Source organism: Oncorhynchus keta, chromosome 4 (genome assembly GCF_023373465.1).
Source record: "Oncorhynchus keta strain PuntledgeMale-10-30-2019 chromosome 4, Oket_V2, whole genome shotgun sequence".
Lineage (NCBI taxonomy): Eukaryota > Metazoa > Chordata > Actinopteri > Salmoniformes > Salmonidae > Oncorhynchus > Oncorhynchus keta.
In genome coordinates, this window is record NC_068424.1 from 17,143,708 (window position 1) to 17,156,146 (window position 12,439).

Sequence of the window (12,439 nt, forward strand, 5' to 3'; positions counted from 1 at the left end):
ACGTACAGTGACATTCTGCGATTAGACGGATGAGCATACAGATAAGATTGACTTGGGCTGAAGCCCAGTGGGGATGTTTGGCAGGAAACAGAGAGTGTGGAGCATGTATTGCTACAGTGTGGGTAATATCAGAGGGAAAGAGAGAGGCTGAGATCTATTGCGAGGGAAAAGGGGATACAGAATCATAAAACACGGGACGAGATGTTAAAAACTGTCCATTGTGCCAATAGATGGAATGCACTCACATGAGATTTGCCGTGATGTTGACAGAGTGGCATGGGAGGTTTATTTCTTAGACTGGGGTAAGATGTCAATTTTGGGACACATCCTCAGTAGTGTGCCTTCGAATCAGTGGGTGTTTCGGCCTTTAATCACTAAACACCCTCATCAAAGGTGGCCAGCTAAAGGGTAATCAAGCCTTAGCTTGTGTCCCATGCCCAATTAAGATGTCCCACGGGACTATGCAAGGCAGGGGCGTCCTCTTCCCTGAGCCAGCCATACAGCTGACCGCATACCTCATATGCCCTCCTCAAGTTGGAGGGATCTGAATTGGGTTCTCAGGTGGGGGTGGGGGGTCATGAAGTTATAGCCCAGCAAGGGTCCTTCCGTTTGATCCAGATCCACTCACTGGCTGCTTCTTTCAGCTGCTTGAGAAACTGCTCTGACGGTCTGCCGCAGAGCCTGTCCATGGATTCCAAGTTCTTTCAGCAACCTGATGATGGAAGAAGCCACGAATCCTCTGCATCCCACTTCAACTGGCCAGACCTTTGCATTCCAGCCACGCTGAGTTGCGTCTGCTGCCAACTCTGTGTAACGCAGTTTCTTACGCTCGTAGGCCTCTTCAACAGAGTTTTCCCATGGGACTGTGAGCTCTATGATGTACACAGCCTTTCGTGAAGGGGACCAGGAAATTAGTTTAAAGAGTATGTTTAGTAGAATGTCATTAGACATAGTCTCCAATATGTTGTCATCTTTTTTAAGATCAACGGGGCTCGCAGGTAGGATTTAGTTTCTCCCTGTCTCTGGCCCACACTCTAGTACAGTAGGTGGCACGAATGCACCATAGCGTTGGATGCCAACCGCCAATAAACCCCACCGAAGAAGAAGAAGTGACGTTCTGCGCATGCGGGGTCAGAGTTGACAGTGGAGGAGTGCGGTAGCAAAGCTAACAGTTAGCAACATACATGTGGAGGGTACGACAGGAGGAAACACCAACTCTGTCAAAATTCCTCTACCCGAACTGTAAACTACTCAGAACTTCAACCACATCGAAACTAAAGAATAACAGTAGTTTACAATGAAAGGGTGAGTAAAGCCATTAAAAGACATGTCTGTGTTCCTAGCACGACTAAAGTTTTTTTCTTGTCTTTTTTTTTTTTTTTCAACGGGGGGCGGGAGAGGTGGTTGCAATGCTAACGTTTGCTAGCTAAACCGTTTGCACGGTTAGGTAAAATAACAGTACCACAGTGATTTGTCTCTTTACCAGTTATTAGACACAGTATCTCATTGGTTAACTAGTTAGCAAATAACATATTTAACCTGCTAAGTGTGGCTAGTAGCGCGTGCATTTCCCATCAAATTAAACTTTGACCAAAAAGTCGGATAAGTTTGTAACATGCCTGTTAGTTCGTGTAGCTAGTTAGCGAACTAACGTTAGCTGGATTTCGAAACGTTTGAAGTCCGCTCTACTTTGACGCAACTATAGTTAATTACTAGGCTACTTTACGCCACTCAACTCTAAGCTTGTTCAACAAGCTACGTTAGCTAATTTACTTGGCTACGTAGCTAACGCTAGCTAATTTAACTTGGAACAAATTAGATTAAAACTGTAACAGTACTGTCTATTAGCATGCTGACGTTGGTCAGTATATTTTGACAATCATATTTAGCCATTGTCTAGTATTACTTATTTCTGTGAAGGAGTGTATTTCGCTGACGTTAACTTGTTTTATTAGGCAATCTTAAAATTACTCAAGTAACCCATTGATTCAACTACTGTTTGGGGCGTGAGCATCAACCATAAACCACAACTTGCTCTGAGCATTTTGTATTATTCTGTAAGTATTCATATTATACTGTGCATTCATAAAGTATTCCGACTCCATGAGTTTTTCCACATTTTGTTACATTACAGCCTTATTCTAAAATGGATTTTTTTTTTTTTTTGCCTCAACAGGTGATTTATTAAACATTAAAATATTAAATGTACATAAGTAGTCAGACCCGTGACTCAATACGTTATTGAAACAGCAATTACAGCCTTGAGTCTTCTTGAGTATGACGCTACAAGCTTGGCACACCTGTAATTGGGCAGTTTCTCCCATTCTTCTCTGCAGATCCTCTGTCAGGTTGAATAGGGTGTGTTGCTGCACAGCTATATACAGGTCTCTCCAGAGATATTAGATCAGGTTCAAGTCTGGGCTCTGGCTGGGCCACTCAAGGACATTCAGAGACTTGTCCCGAAGCCACTCCTGCGTAGGTTTCGCCCCAGTCTGAGGTCCTGGGTACTCTGGAGCAGGTTTTCTTGAGGCTCTCTGTACTTTGCTCCGTTCATCTTTCCTTTGATCCTGACTAGTCAAATCAAACTTTTTTTGTCACATATAAATACAACAAGTGTAGACCTTACTGTGAAATGTGTACTTACAAACCCCTAACCAACAGTGCAGTTCAAGAAGAGTTAAGAAAATATTTATCAAATAGACTAAAGTAATTTAAAAATAAGAATAAAAAGTAACACAATAACAATGCTATATACAAGGGGTACTGAGACAGTGTGCGGGGGTACAGGTTAGTTGAGTTAATTTGCACATGTAGGTAGGGGTGTTGTGACTGCATAGATGATAAACCGCTGAGTAACAACAGTGTACAAAAGGGAGGGGGAAGTCAAGGTAAATAGTCCGGTGGCGGTTTTATTAATTGTTAAGCGGTCTTATGGCTTCAGGGTAGAAGCTGTTTAGGAGTCTTTTGGTCCTAGACTTGGCGTTCCGGTACAGCTTGCCATGCGGTAGCAGAGAGTCACTGGAGTCTGACAATTTTATGGCGATTCTTCTGACACGACTATTATATAGGTTCTGGATGGCAGGAAGCTTGGCCCCAGTGATGTACTGGGCCGTACGCACTACCCTCTGTAGCGCCTTGCGGTCAGATGCCGAGCAGTTGCCAGACCAGGCGGTGATGCAACCGGTTAGGATGCTCTCAATGGTGCAGCTGAATAACCTTTTGAGGATCTGGGGACCCATGCCAAATCTTTTCAGTCTGATAGTTTGTTGGTGATGTGGACACCAAGGAACTTGAAACACTCAAACCACTCCACTACAGCCCCGTCGATGTTAATGGGGGCCTGTTCAGCCCTCTTTTTCCTGTAGTCAACAATCAGCTCCTTTGTCTTGCTCACATTGAGGAGGTTGTTGTCCTGGCACCATACTGCCAGTTCTCTGGCGTCTCTATATGCCATCTCATCGTTGTCAGTGATCAGGCCTACCACTGTTGTGTCATCAGCAAACCTAATGATGGTGTTTGAGTCCAGTTTGGCCACGCAGTCATGGGTGAACAGGGAGTACAGGAGTGGACTAAGTACACCCCCTGAGGGGCCCCAATGTTAAGGATCAGCGTGGCAGAGGTGTTGTTGCCTACTCATACCACCTGGGGAGGTCTGTTGGGAAGTCCAGGATCCAGTTGCAGAGGGAGGTGTTGAGTCCCAGAGACCTTAGCTTAGTGATGAGCTTCGTGGGCACTATGGTGTTGAACGCTGAGCTGTAGTCGACGTTAAAAACCGATGTCAAAGCTGATACCTATATGACGTAGGTACATGATGTAATGACGCCACGTAAAATTTTGCGCTCCACTTTAACACAGCATTCCTAACCTAGCCCACAATGTCTGCTGTGTGGATAGAGCAGTCAACAAGTCGAGCAGTCATTTGAAAGAGTAAGACATTTTCAGCGAGACATTAAAGCTAGCTACTGGGGTAACTAGCTTTAGCTTGGTACCTAGCTAGCACCAATACAACCAGACTGAAAACAAAGAGCAGTTGAACCTGCAGTCATTTTCATTATTCTTAGCAAAGATTTAGGAATCCTTGTAAGTTGTTCGCCTATGGAAATTGAACTTCAATTCATGAAAATAAATAGCTAGCCAGCTACTTAACCCTGTTGCCCAAAGATAATGTTATAAGCAGCCAGCTAGCTTCTTCTGGCTAGTGATGCCCAACCAGACCTGGTTATGTGTTGTGAAGCTAGCCACAATAAGGATTAGGCACAATAGTGGAATTTTCAGTTTGCCTTCAAAATAAGTGTCATTGACAGTGACGCAAATTAATAGAGAGAATAATTGTCATACTTTTATTTTGAAGGCTCACCACAAAGTCCACTATTGTGGCTAATCCTTATTGTGGCTAGCTTCACATAGATGGGTCCATCCATCATTAATCAAATAAGAGCTGTATTGTAAATTAGGGTTATTCTAGATTACTTCTGGATTACATTGTTTTTCTATGTTTTTGGGAAAGAACATTGTTTGCATTCATGAGCTAGCTAGCTTTTTTAAATGAGCAGCACTGTAGGATGCGTGAGACAACTTTACCACCATCATAGCATATGTATTGATGAATCGTTGTGACATATGACATTAGTGATAGTGTAATTAATATGTATTAACTTAGTCAAATTAATGAACTCGTTAAATTATTCAGGTCCTGATTGGTCAACAAGCTTTTTTGACCTATCTTTTTTTGACATGGAAAGACCCAAACAGCGTTCTGTAGAAAACCTGATTGAGAATGAAACGACTGAACAAATTAACAATGAAACAGCACAGCAAGTAAATGAAAGAAATAGGTTTTGATTATGTTTTACTGTTAATGGGGACATAAATGCCAACAAAATACATTTTTGGTGCGTGTGTGTAACCTTTATTTAACTAGGCAAGTCAGTTAAGAACAAATTCTTATTTACAATGACGGCCCGGGCAACGCTGGGCCAGTTGTGCGCCGGCCTATGGGACTCCCAATCACAGCTGGTTGTAATACAGCCTGGATTTGAACCAGGGACCTCTGCGTCAACTACTTAACTGTAACAGAATGCTTAAAAGGCCACTTTTCTTTGTCATGGAAAATGTCAGATATCGGTATTGGCCAAAAATGTAATGTCGGTGCATCACTAATAAGAATGAGTGAGTTTTTGTTACAACCCGGCTTGTGACGAAGAGCTCTTATAGGACCAGGGCACAAATAATAATATAAAAATAATCAGTAATTTTGCTCATTGTTTAGCTATCTTATATATAAAACCTTATTTGTTCATTTAAAAAACTCACCACCGGTTAATGAGAAGGGTGTGCTTGAAAGGATGCACATAACTCTGCAATGTTGGGTTGTATTGGGCAGAGTCTGTTTTAAGTCATTTTCCACACACCGTCTGTTCCTGTATTTAGTTTTCATGCTAGTGAGGGCCGAGAATCCACTCTCGCATAGGTACGTGGTTGCTAAGGGCATCATTGTCTTGCCAAGGCAAATCGCTGAGCGCAGCCATATCCAGAAATCTGCAATAGCTTCTAATTAAATTAAATTTTCACAGAACTGCTTGTTGCAATTTATGAGGCTGTCTTGTTCAGATATCGGGAAGTGGACTGGCATGAAAGGATAACGAATCCAGTTGTCATCCATTTCGGGAAAGTAGTTGCGCACCCAGCTCACTCAGGTGCTTCCCTATATAACATTTGACGTCCGTAAGCTTGTTAATTTGCACACACAAAAAATCATACAATGATGGAAAGAGCTGTGCTGACAGAACTTAACCATAGCCTCATTTTTGTCCCTCACATTGAGTATAGTTGCAGAGTCCCTGTAATCCTAGATTCAGATTATTCAGGTGAGAAAAAACATCACCCAGATAGGCCAGTCATGTGAGAAACTTGTCATCCTGCAACAGGTCAGACAAAGTGAAAATGGTCAGTAAAGAGAACTTGAAGCTAGTCTCTTGATAAAAAATAAAAAACATTAATAATTTGCCCCTTGATAACCAGCACACTTCTTTCTGTATGTTGTAAAAGCGTTACATGGTCGCTGCCCATAGCATTGCATAGTGCAGAAAATACACGCGTTCGGGGGCCTTACTTTTACAAAGTTAACCATTTTCACTGTAGTGTCCAAAATGTATTTCAAGCTGTCAGACATTCCCTTGGAAGCAAGTGCCTCTCGGTGGATGCTGCAGTGACCCAAGTGGCGTCGGGAGCAACTGCTTGTACGTGCGTTACCACGCCACTATATCTCCCTGTCATGGCTATTGTGCCATCCGTACAGATACCAACATATCTTGACCAACAAAGTCCATTTGTCACAAAGCTGTCCAGTACTTTAAAAATATCCTCATGTTGTCCTAGTTTCCAGTGGTTTGCAGAAGAGGATGTCTTCCTTAATTGACCACCCATAAACATAACGGACATGTGCCAGGCCCGTCTGTTGACTCATCCAACTGTAACGCATATAATTCACTGGCTTGTATCCGAAGAAGTAATTGTTTCAAAACATCTCCTGCCATGCCACTGATGCGTTGTGAAAGTGTTGTTTGATGAAGCCATTGTTTAGCTTATTTGGCTATTTCCCACAGCATTGTCCCAGCCATATCCACAGCAGCAGGAATAATTAAGTCCTCCACAATAGTATGGGGCTTGTCTGTCCTAGCCACTCGGTAGCTCACCATAAGATGCTTCTAGCCCCTTATTAATGGTATCTGTTGCTTTTATACATGTCTTACTCTTCAAAAGGCATCTTTATTCTCGCCATAACTCATTTTCACATTGTTTTGTTTATAAATGTCTGCGCAAGATTTCTCACGAGAGAGTAACGGTTTTGATTGGTTGTTAATTATTTGACTAGGCTACCTGTTTGACTTATTCGCTGAACACTAGATGGTTTAACTTTATTCTTGGCAGTGAAACTAGGCTACTCGGGTTAGAAAAAAACATCACCCAAATATGTATAACCCTGTTGAAAAATATAAATGCACTGTTTGAAAATGTGAATAAATAAATAAAATGATCACATTTTTATTTGTTGTACCCCTGGGGGTGCAGACTACTGGTGGGGTCTCAGAGCAGATTTAGATTTGAATATTGGCGACGTCGAACACGTGACCAGCAGTTGTTTTCAGCATAGAGGTTTTAACATGAGTCGCCCTATAAATACCTCTGTGTGCTTCCAGGAGTAAATCAATTGGAGGCAAATGGTCAAACTCAAGAGACACAAAAACAAACTCTCAGTCCCAGAGATTGACATTTACCTAAACATCTTGCCTAATCTTTCATGATCAAGGCACACAGGAAAGGCTGTTTACATGCACAAAGATTGCATGTAACATGTCAGTCATCCCAATTGAATTAATGTGAGGTTTTGCCTTGGGGGGCAGATGTTGAGTCTGGTGTAGTGCTTGTGTGCATGATGCCACTGTTAACCTTTTGGGATGACAGTTGGCAGCTGTCAATGCATCTGGGCTGTTCCAGGTGGCACACAGTGGCAGGAGAACTGGCTGCCCAGCCAGCTCCCTAAAAGAGCTCAAGGCAGACCATATCATGTCCTCAGGCACTGTTAGACATCTGTGTTTACCAAAATACTTAATGCGAGTTGTGCCTTGGTCATGGTATGTGTACACACTTGTGGATATGAGTGCCACATTAAAAGTAAGTGGACACCCCTTCAAATTAGTTGATTCTGCTATTTCAGCCACACCTGCTGCTGACAGGTGTATAACATCGAGCACACAGCCATGCGATCTCCATAGACAAACATTGGCAGTAGAATGACCTTACTGAAGAGCTCAGTGACTTTCAACGTGGTGCCGTCATAGGATGCTACCAACAGGTCAGTTTGTCAAATTTCTGCCCTGCTAGAGCTGCCCCACTCAACTGTAAGGGCTGTTATTGGGAAGTGGAAATGTCTAGGAGCAACAACTGCTCAGCTGCGAAATGTTAGGCCACACAAGTTCACAGAACGGGTCCGCTGAATGCTGGAACGTGTTATAATGGTCTCACTATCGAGTTCCAAACAGCCCCTGGAAGCACGTCAGCACAACAACTGTTTGTCAGGAGCTGAAATGGGTTTCCATGGTCGAGCAGCCGCACACAAGCCTAAGATCACCATGTGCAATGCCAAACGTTGGCTGGAGTGATGTAAAACTCGCCGCCATTGGACTCTGGAGCAGTGAAAACACATTGTCTGGAGTGATTCACGCTTCACCATCTACCAGTCAGTGGTTGAATCTGGGTTTGGCAGATGCCAGGAAAACTACCTGCCTTAATGCATAGTGCTAACGGTAAAGTTTGGAGTAGGAATAATGGTATGGGGTTATTTTTCATAGTTCAGGCCCCTTAGTTCCAGTGAAGGGAAATGTTAACGCTACTGCATACAATGACATTCTCAATGATTCTGTGCTTCCAACTTTGTTGCACCAGTTTGACAGCATTGACAATGCTCCCGTGCACAAATAGAGGTCCCTACAGAAACTGTTTGTCGAGATCTAATCGCTCAACAAAAGTGCCCGACCTCACTAATGCTCTCGTGGCTGAATGGAAGCAAGACCCTGCAGCAATTTACATTTACATTTAAGTCATTTAGCAGACGCTCTTATCCAGAGCATCTAGTGGAAAGCATTCCCAGAAGAGTGGAGGTTGTTATAGCAGCAAAGGGAGGACCAACTCTATATTAATGCCCATGATTTTGGAATTAATTATTTGAAAAGCAGGTGTCCACATACTTTTGATCATTTAGTGTCATTTTGCTTGGTTGCCCAGCTGGTTGACTGTTCTGCTCTTGTTTCAGAAGCCGGATAGAGCTGGGGGACGTTACGCCCCACAACATTAAACAGTTGAAACGCCTCAACCAGGTCATCTTTCCCGTCAGCTACAATGACAAGTTCTACAAGGACGTGCTCGAAGTGGGAGAGCTCGCCAAGCTAGGTAAGACGAGACTGGCTTACCCATTGACGTAGTCCCTTGTAGTCTGATATTGATGCACTTGTTTTGGTTGTTTACTTATGGAGTGTTGTGAGAAAATGCTACATGGCACTGATGTGTAATACCTCTGACCCCTGTGTTTGTAGCATACTTCAATGACATTGCGGTGGGGGCAGTGTGCTGCAGAGTGGACCACTCTCAGAACCAGAAGAGACTGTATATCATGACACTGGGCTGCCTAGCGCCCTACCGCAGGTTAGGCATAGGTACGGCACAGATATTTTTGTTTTCGTACATCGACAATAGCCAGCTTCACACCATATTCACTTGTATCCTCTTACTGTTTGCAGTTTTATATATATATATATTTTTTTAAACGTATATTCATAATCTTAAGCAACCTAGGTGGGACAACCACATATCAGTCATAGCTACTATATTGAGGGAAAAGATATTTACCATCTGCCAAGTCAGAGCTAGTCACTGGTGTTGCATCTTGTCAAACTCCTGATCTTCTCTCTTGTATTGTGACCAGGAACAAAGATGCTGAACCATGTGTTAAACATCTGCGAGAAGGATGGCACCTTTGACAACATTTACCTGTAAGTCTATAATGAAGGATCTGTGTTCTTCGTCTTAAGGCGCTTACAGATGTGCCACGGTAAACAGCAATCGAACCACAAGAGACTCTGCCTACCGTATGTAGAGACCAGTGCTTCCGGTTGTCAGCTTGAATGTTGTCATTAAAACATTGTTTAATTGGTTGACAACTCCGCTCATTGGTCAACCATGTGCAGCGGCCGCTTAAGACTTAAAGCTAATTGTCATATTTTGGCGTCTCGAGTGCAAAGCCAGCAGCGCCGCTCATGGGAACGTGGACCACAAACCACAGCGTAGCAAAACTGCCTGCCATTTGCCACCTTACTCCCATGGAAGTCTGTAAGCTCTTTACTGTGCATCTCAGTATTTTTAAATGGGCTCTTCTCATGTCCGTTCACTGTGTTGATGTGAAAGAACTGGACAGGTGAAAGCAATTGCCTGATATGGGCATACTATACACCATATTGCTTTCACCATTTCTGTGTTTTCACATCGGTGCAGATGGAGGAAAAGCCCTGCTATATTGAGATGCATCCTCAGTGGTCAGTTGAAAATGTTCGTCATCCCTTACCTCCTAATTCACACGCTTCTATCTGCGTTGACCCTTTTTGCACTAACTCTTTTGACTCATCACATACCCTGCTGCTACAGTTTATTATTTATCCTGTTGCCTAGGTATATGTACATGTCTACCTCAATTACCTCGTACCACTGCACATCGATTCAATGCTCGTACTCTGTGTATATGTCCAAATTATCATTACTCATTGTGTATTTATTCCTTGTGGTATAATTGTTCTATTATTTCTCTTCTCTGCATTATTGGGAAGGGCCCGTAAGTAAGCATTCCGCTGTTGGTCTACACCTGTTTATGACGCATGTGACAAATAAAATGTTATTTGATTTGGATTCATTCTCTCATCTGACAGTCACGTGCAGATCAGCAACGAGTCGGCCATCGACTTCTACCAGAAGTTTGGCTTTGAGATCATCGAGACGAAAAAGAACTACTACAAGAGGATAGAGCCTGCAGACGCCCACGTGCTTCAGAAGAGCCTGCGTAGCCCGTGTGCGCCCCCTGGGGAAGAGCTGCAGAAGACCGAGTAGGGGCGGCAGCCTCTGGAAAGAGCATGGTCGTGCCCCCCTCCCCCAGAAACAGAACTGTGACAGATGCTTATGGGTTGACACATTCGCCACTTTCTTCAAAGGATGTTAAAAAGAAAGAAACAAAAAATCTAAGTTTAAAAAAACAAAACATGGCATTTTTATTTTGCAAAAAAAGTCCCAATAAAAGATTTTTAAAAACTAATCTAAGGGTTCAGAATCCAAAAGTTCTCAGAAAAGCTGCAGACTTAAGACCATTTAGAAATGTTGGGGGGGTTCTCTGTTTGCCAATCATACTTTTTGTGTTTGAGTTTTTAAAAGCGGTTATAAAGGTAAGGGGACATATCTTTGGTGTCTGGACAAAAAAAAACAATAGAACTGAATAGGGAAAAAATGTATGGTAAGAGACTATTGTTGACGAAGGATGTCCCCAACGGGCAACATTATTGATGCTTTGAGTCGTCATGGTGACTCCTTCATAACACTGAACTCCAGCCCATCACCACCCGAGCCCAGGAACTTATGGGAAGTTTTTACTGGTGGGTGAGACTTCCTGTTTCTTCTGGCAATATGCGAAGTGTGAGCCTTGCATAGGGGATGCAGTTCTTCTTCGTGACATCAAAGCTCTGACGCCACTCCGGAGAGGGAAAGGAGAAATGAGAGCCCTCGTAGAATGGGCATGAGGATTGATGAACAGTTTCAAGGTGTGGGAAGATTTGGTGGAGTGGATTCTCCTTTTGTTTCTGAATGGTTGTTTCTCAACCCATCTTTAATTCTCTCTTCAGCTCTCTTTTTTTTTTTTTTTTTTTTTTAAATGCCAACTGGCACAGGGCTTCTCCTGGGCTTTCCACAGATGCTGTGTGAGAGTGTTCACGAAACCCTCAAGAGTTCGGGGTGTGAGATGGGCAAAGATGTATGAGATCAAAGGATATAACTGGTGTCTTAAGATGAGGAATTTGATGTTTTTGTCAAAGTACAAAGATGGAACAAGACATCCAGTAGGGGGGTTGAGTACCCAGTCTGTGTTTACAATAATTGTGGCACCAATCTACTGTATCTCCATTTCAGGACTAGAGCAGTTCAATTGACTGGCTAAGATGGAGAGCTCTCTGCCTTGGTGGAGTGCATGAATGAGTTTGTGGATGCTTCTGTTTAGATTGGCACTTTATAGTTAGCCTGAGTACTGTCTGGTACCGAGACTAACCTTTAGTAGGAGGTTGTAACCAAGTCAACTAGATTTCTCCAGTAACCTTTCTGTGCGCTTCACTCATGACCATCTATTCAACATTGTGGGAAGGTTGCATGTTGGTTTGGGAGTTTCCTCTGTGGGCCCCTCAGAACAGAACCAGAAGCCCAGGAGAAACCTTGCCGACTGCATGCTGGGAGAGTAGTCCCCCTCCACTGTTATAAAAGCATGTTTTGTTTTTCTTTGAAGAATTTTATATTTTCTGGAGCTCTATATTGTAAGACTTTTTAACCACCTAAATAAAAATAAATACTATTTGCATTGTGGGTTCATATGTTTTAATTCTTTGTATATCCAAAACCACTGTCCAAGACTGGGATATGGAGCAGACTGAAAACAGCATAATGAAGAAGCCTATTTGAAACTAGTCCACATTGCACAAGTGTATTTCAGAAGGAATGTTGATCATCTCCTTATACTCAGATAATCTTTATTATCCCTGAGGGGCAATTTGTTCTACAGCAGGAAGTCCAAATACATGAGTATAAAAATGCACTATTGTACAACAAGCTCAAATCTGACTTTCAATGGTTTGTACAGTGA

General features: G+C 42.9%; 1 protein-coding gene across 1 annotated transcript; it reads left to right on the top strand.

Annotated features, from left to right (window-relative positions):
- The first annotated feature begins 1,074 nt into the window (after window positions 1–1,074).
- Window positions 1,075–12,157, top strand: LOC118370077 (N-alpha-acetyltransferase 50-like). The gene is made up of 5 exons (XM_035754874.2): window positions 1,075–1,305; window positions 8,813–8,949; window positions 9,093–9,212; window positions 9,482–9,548; window positions 10,476–12,157. Exons 1-5 carry the CDS (start codon window positions 1,298–1,300, stop codon window positions 10,651–10,653), a joined length of 510 nt encoding a protein of 169 aa, XP_035610767.1. The 5' UTR covers window positions 1,075–1,297; the 3' UTR covers window positions 10,654–12,157.
- Window positions 12,158–12,439: the final 282 nt, after the last annotated feature.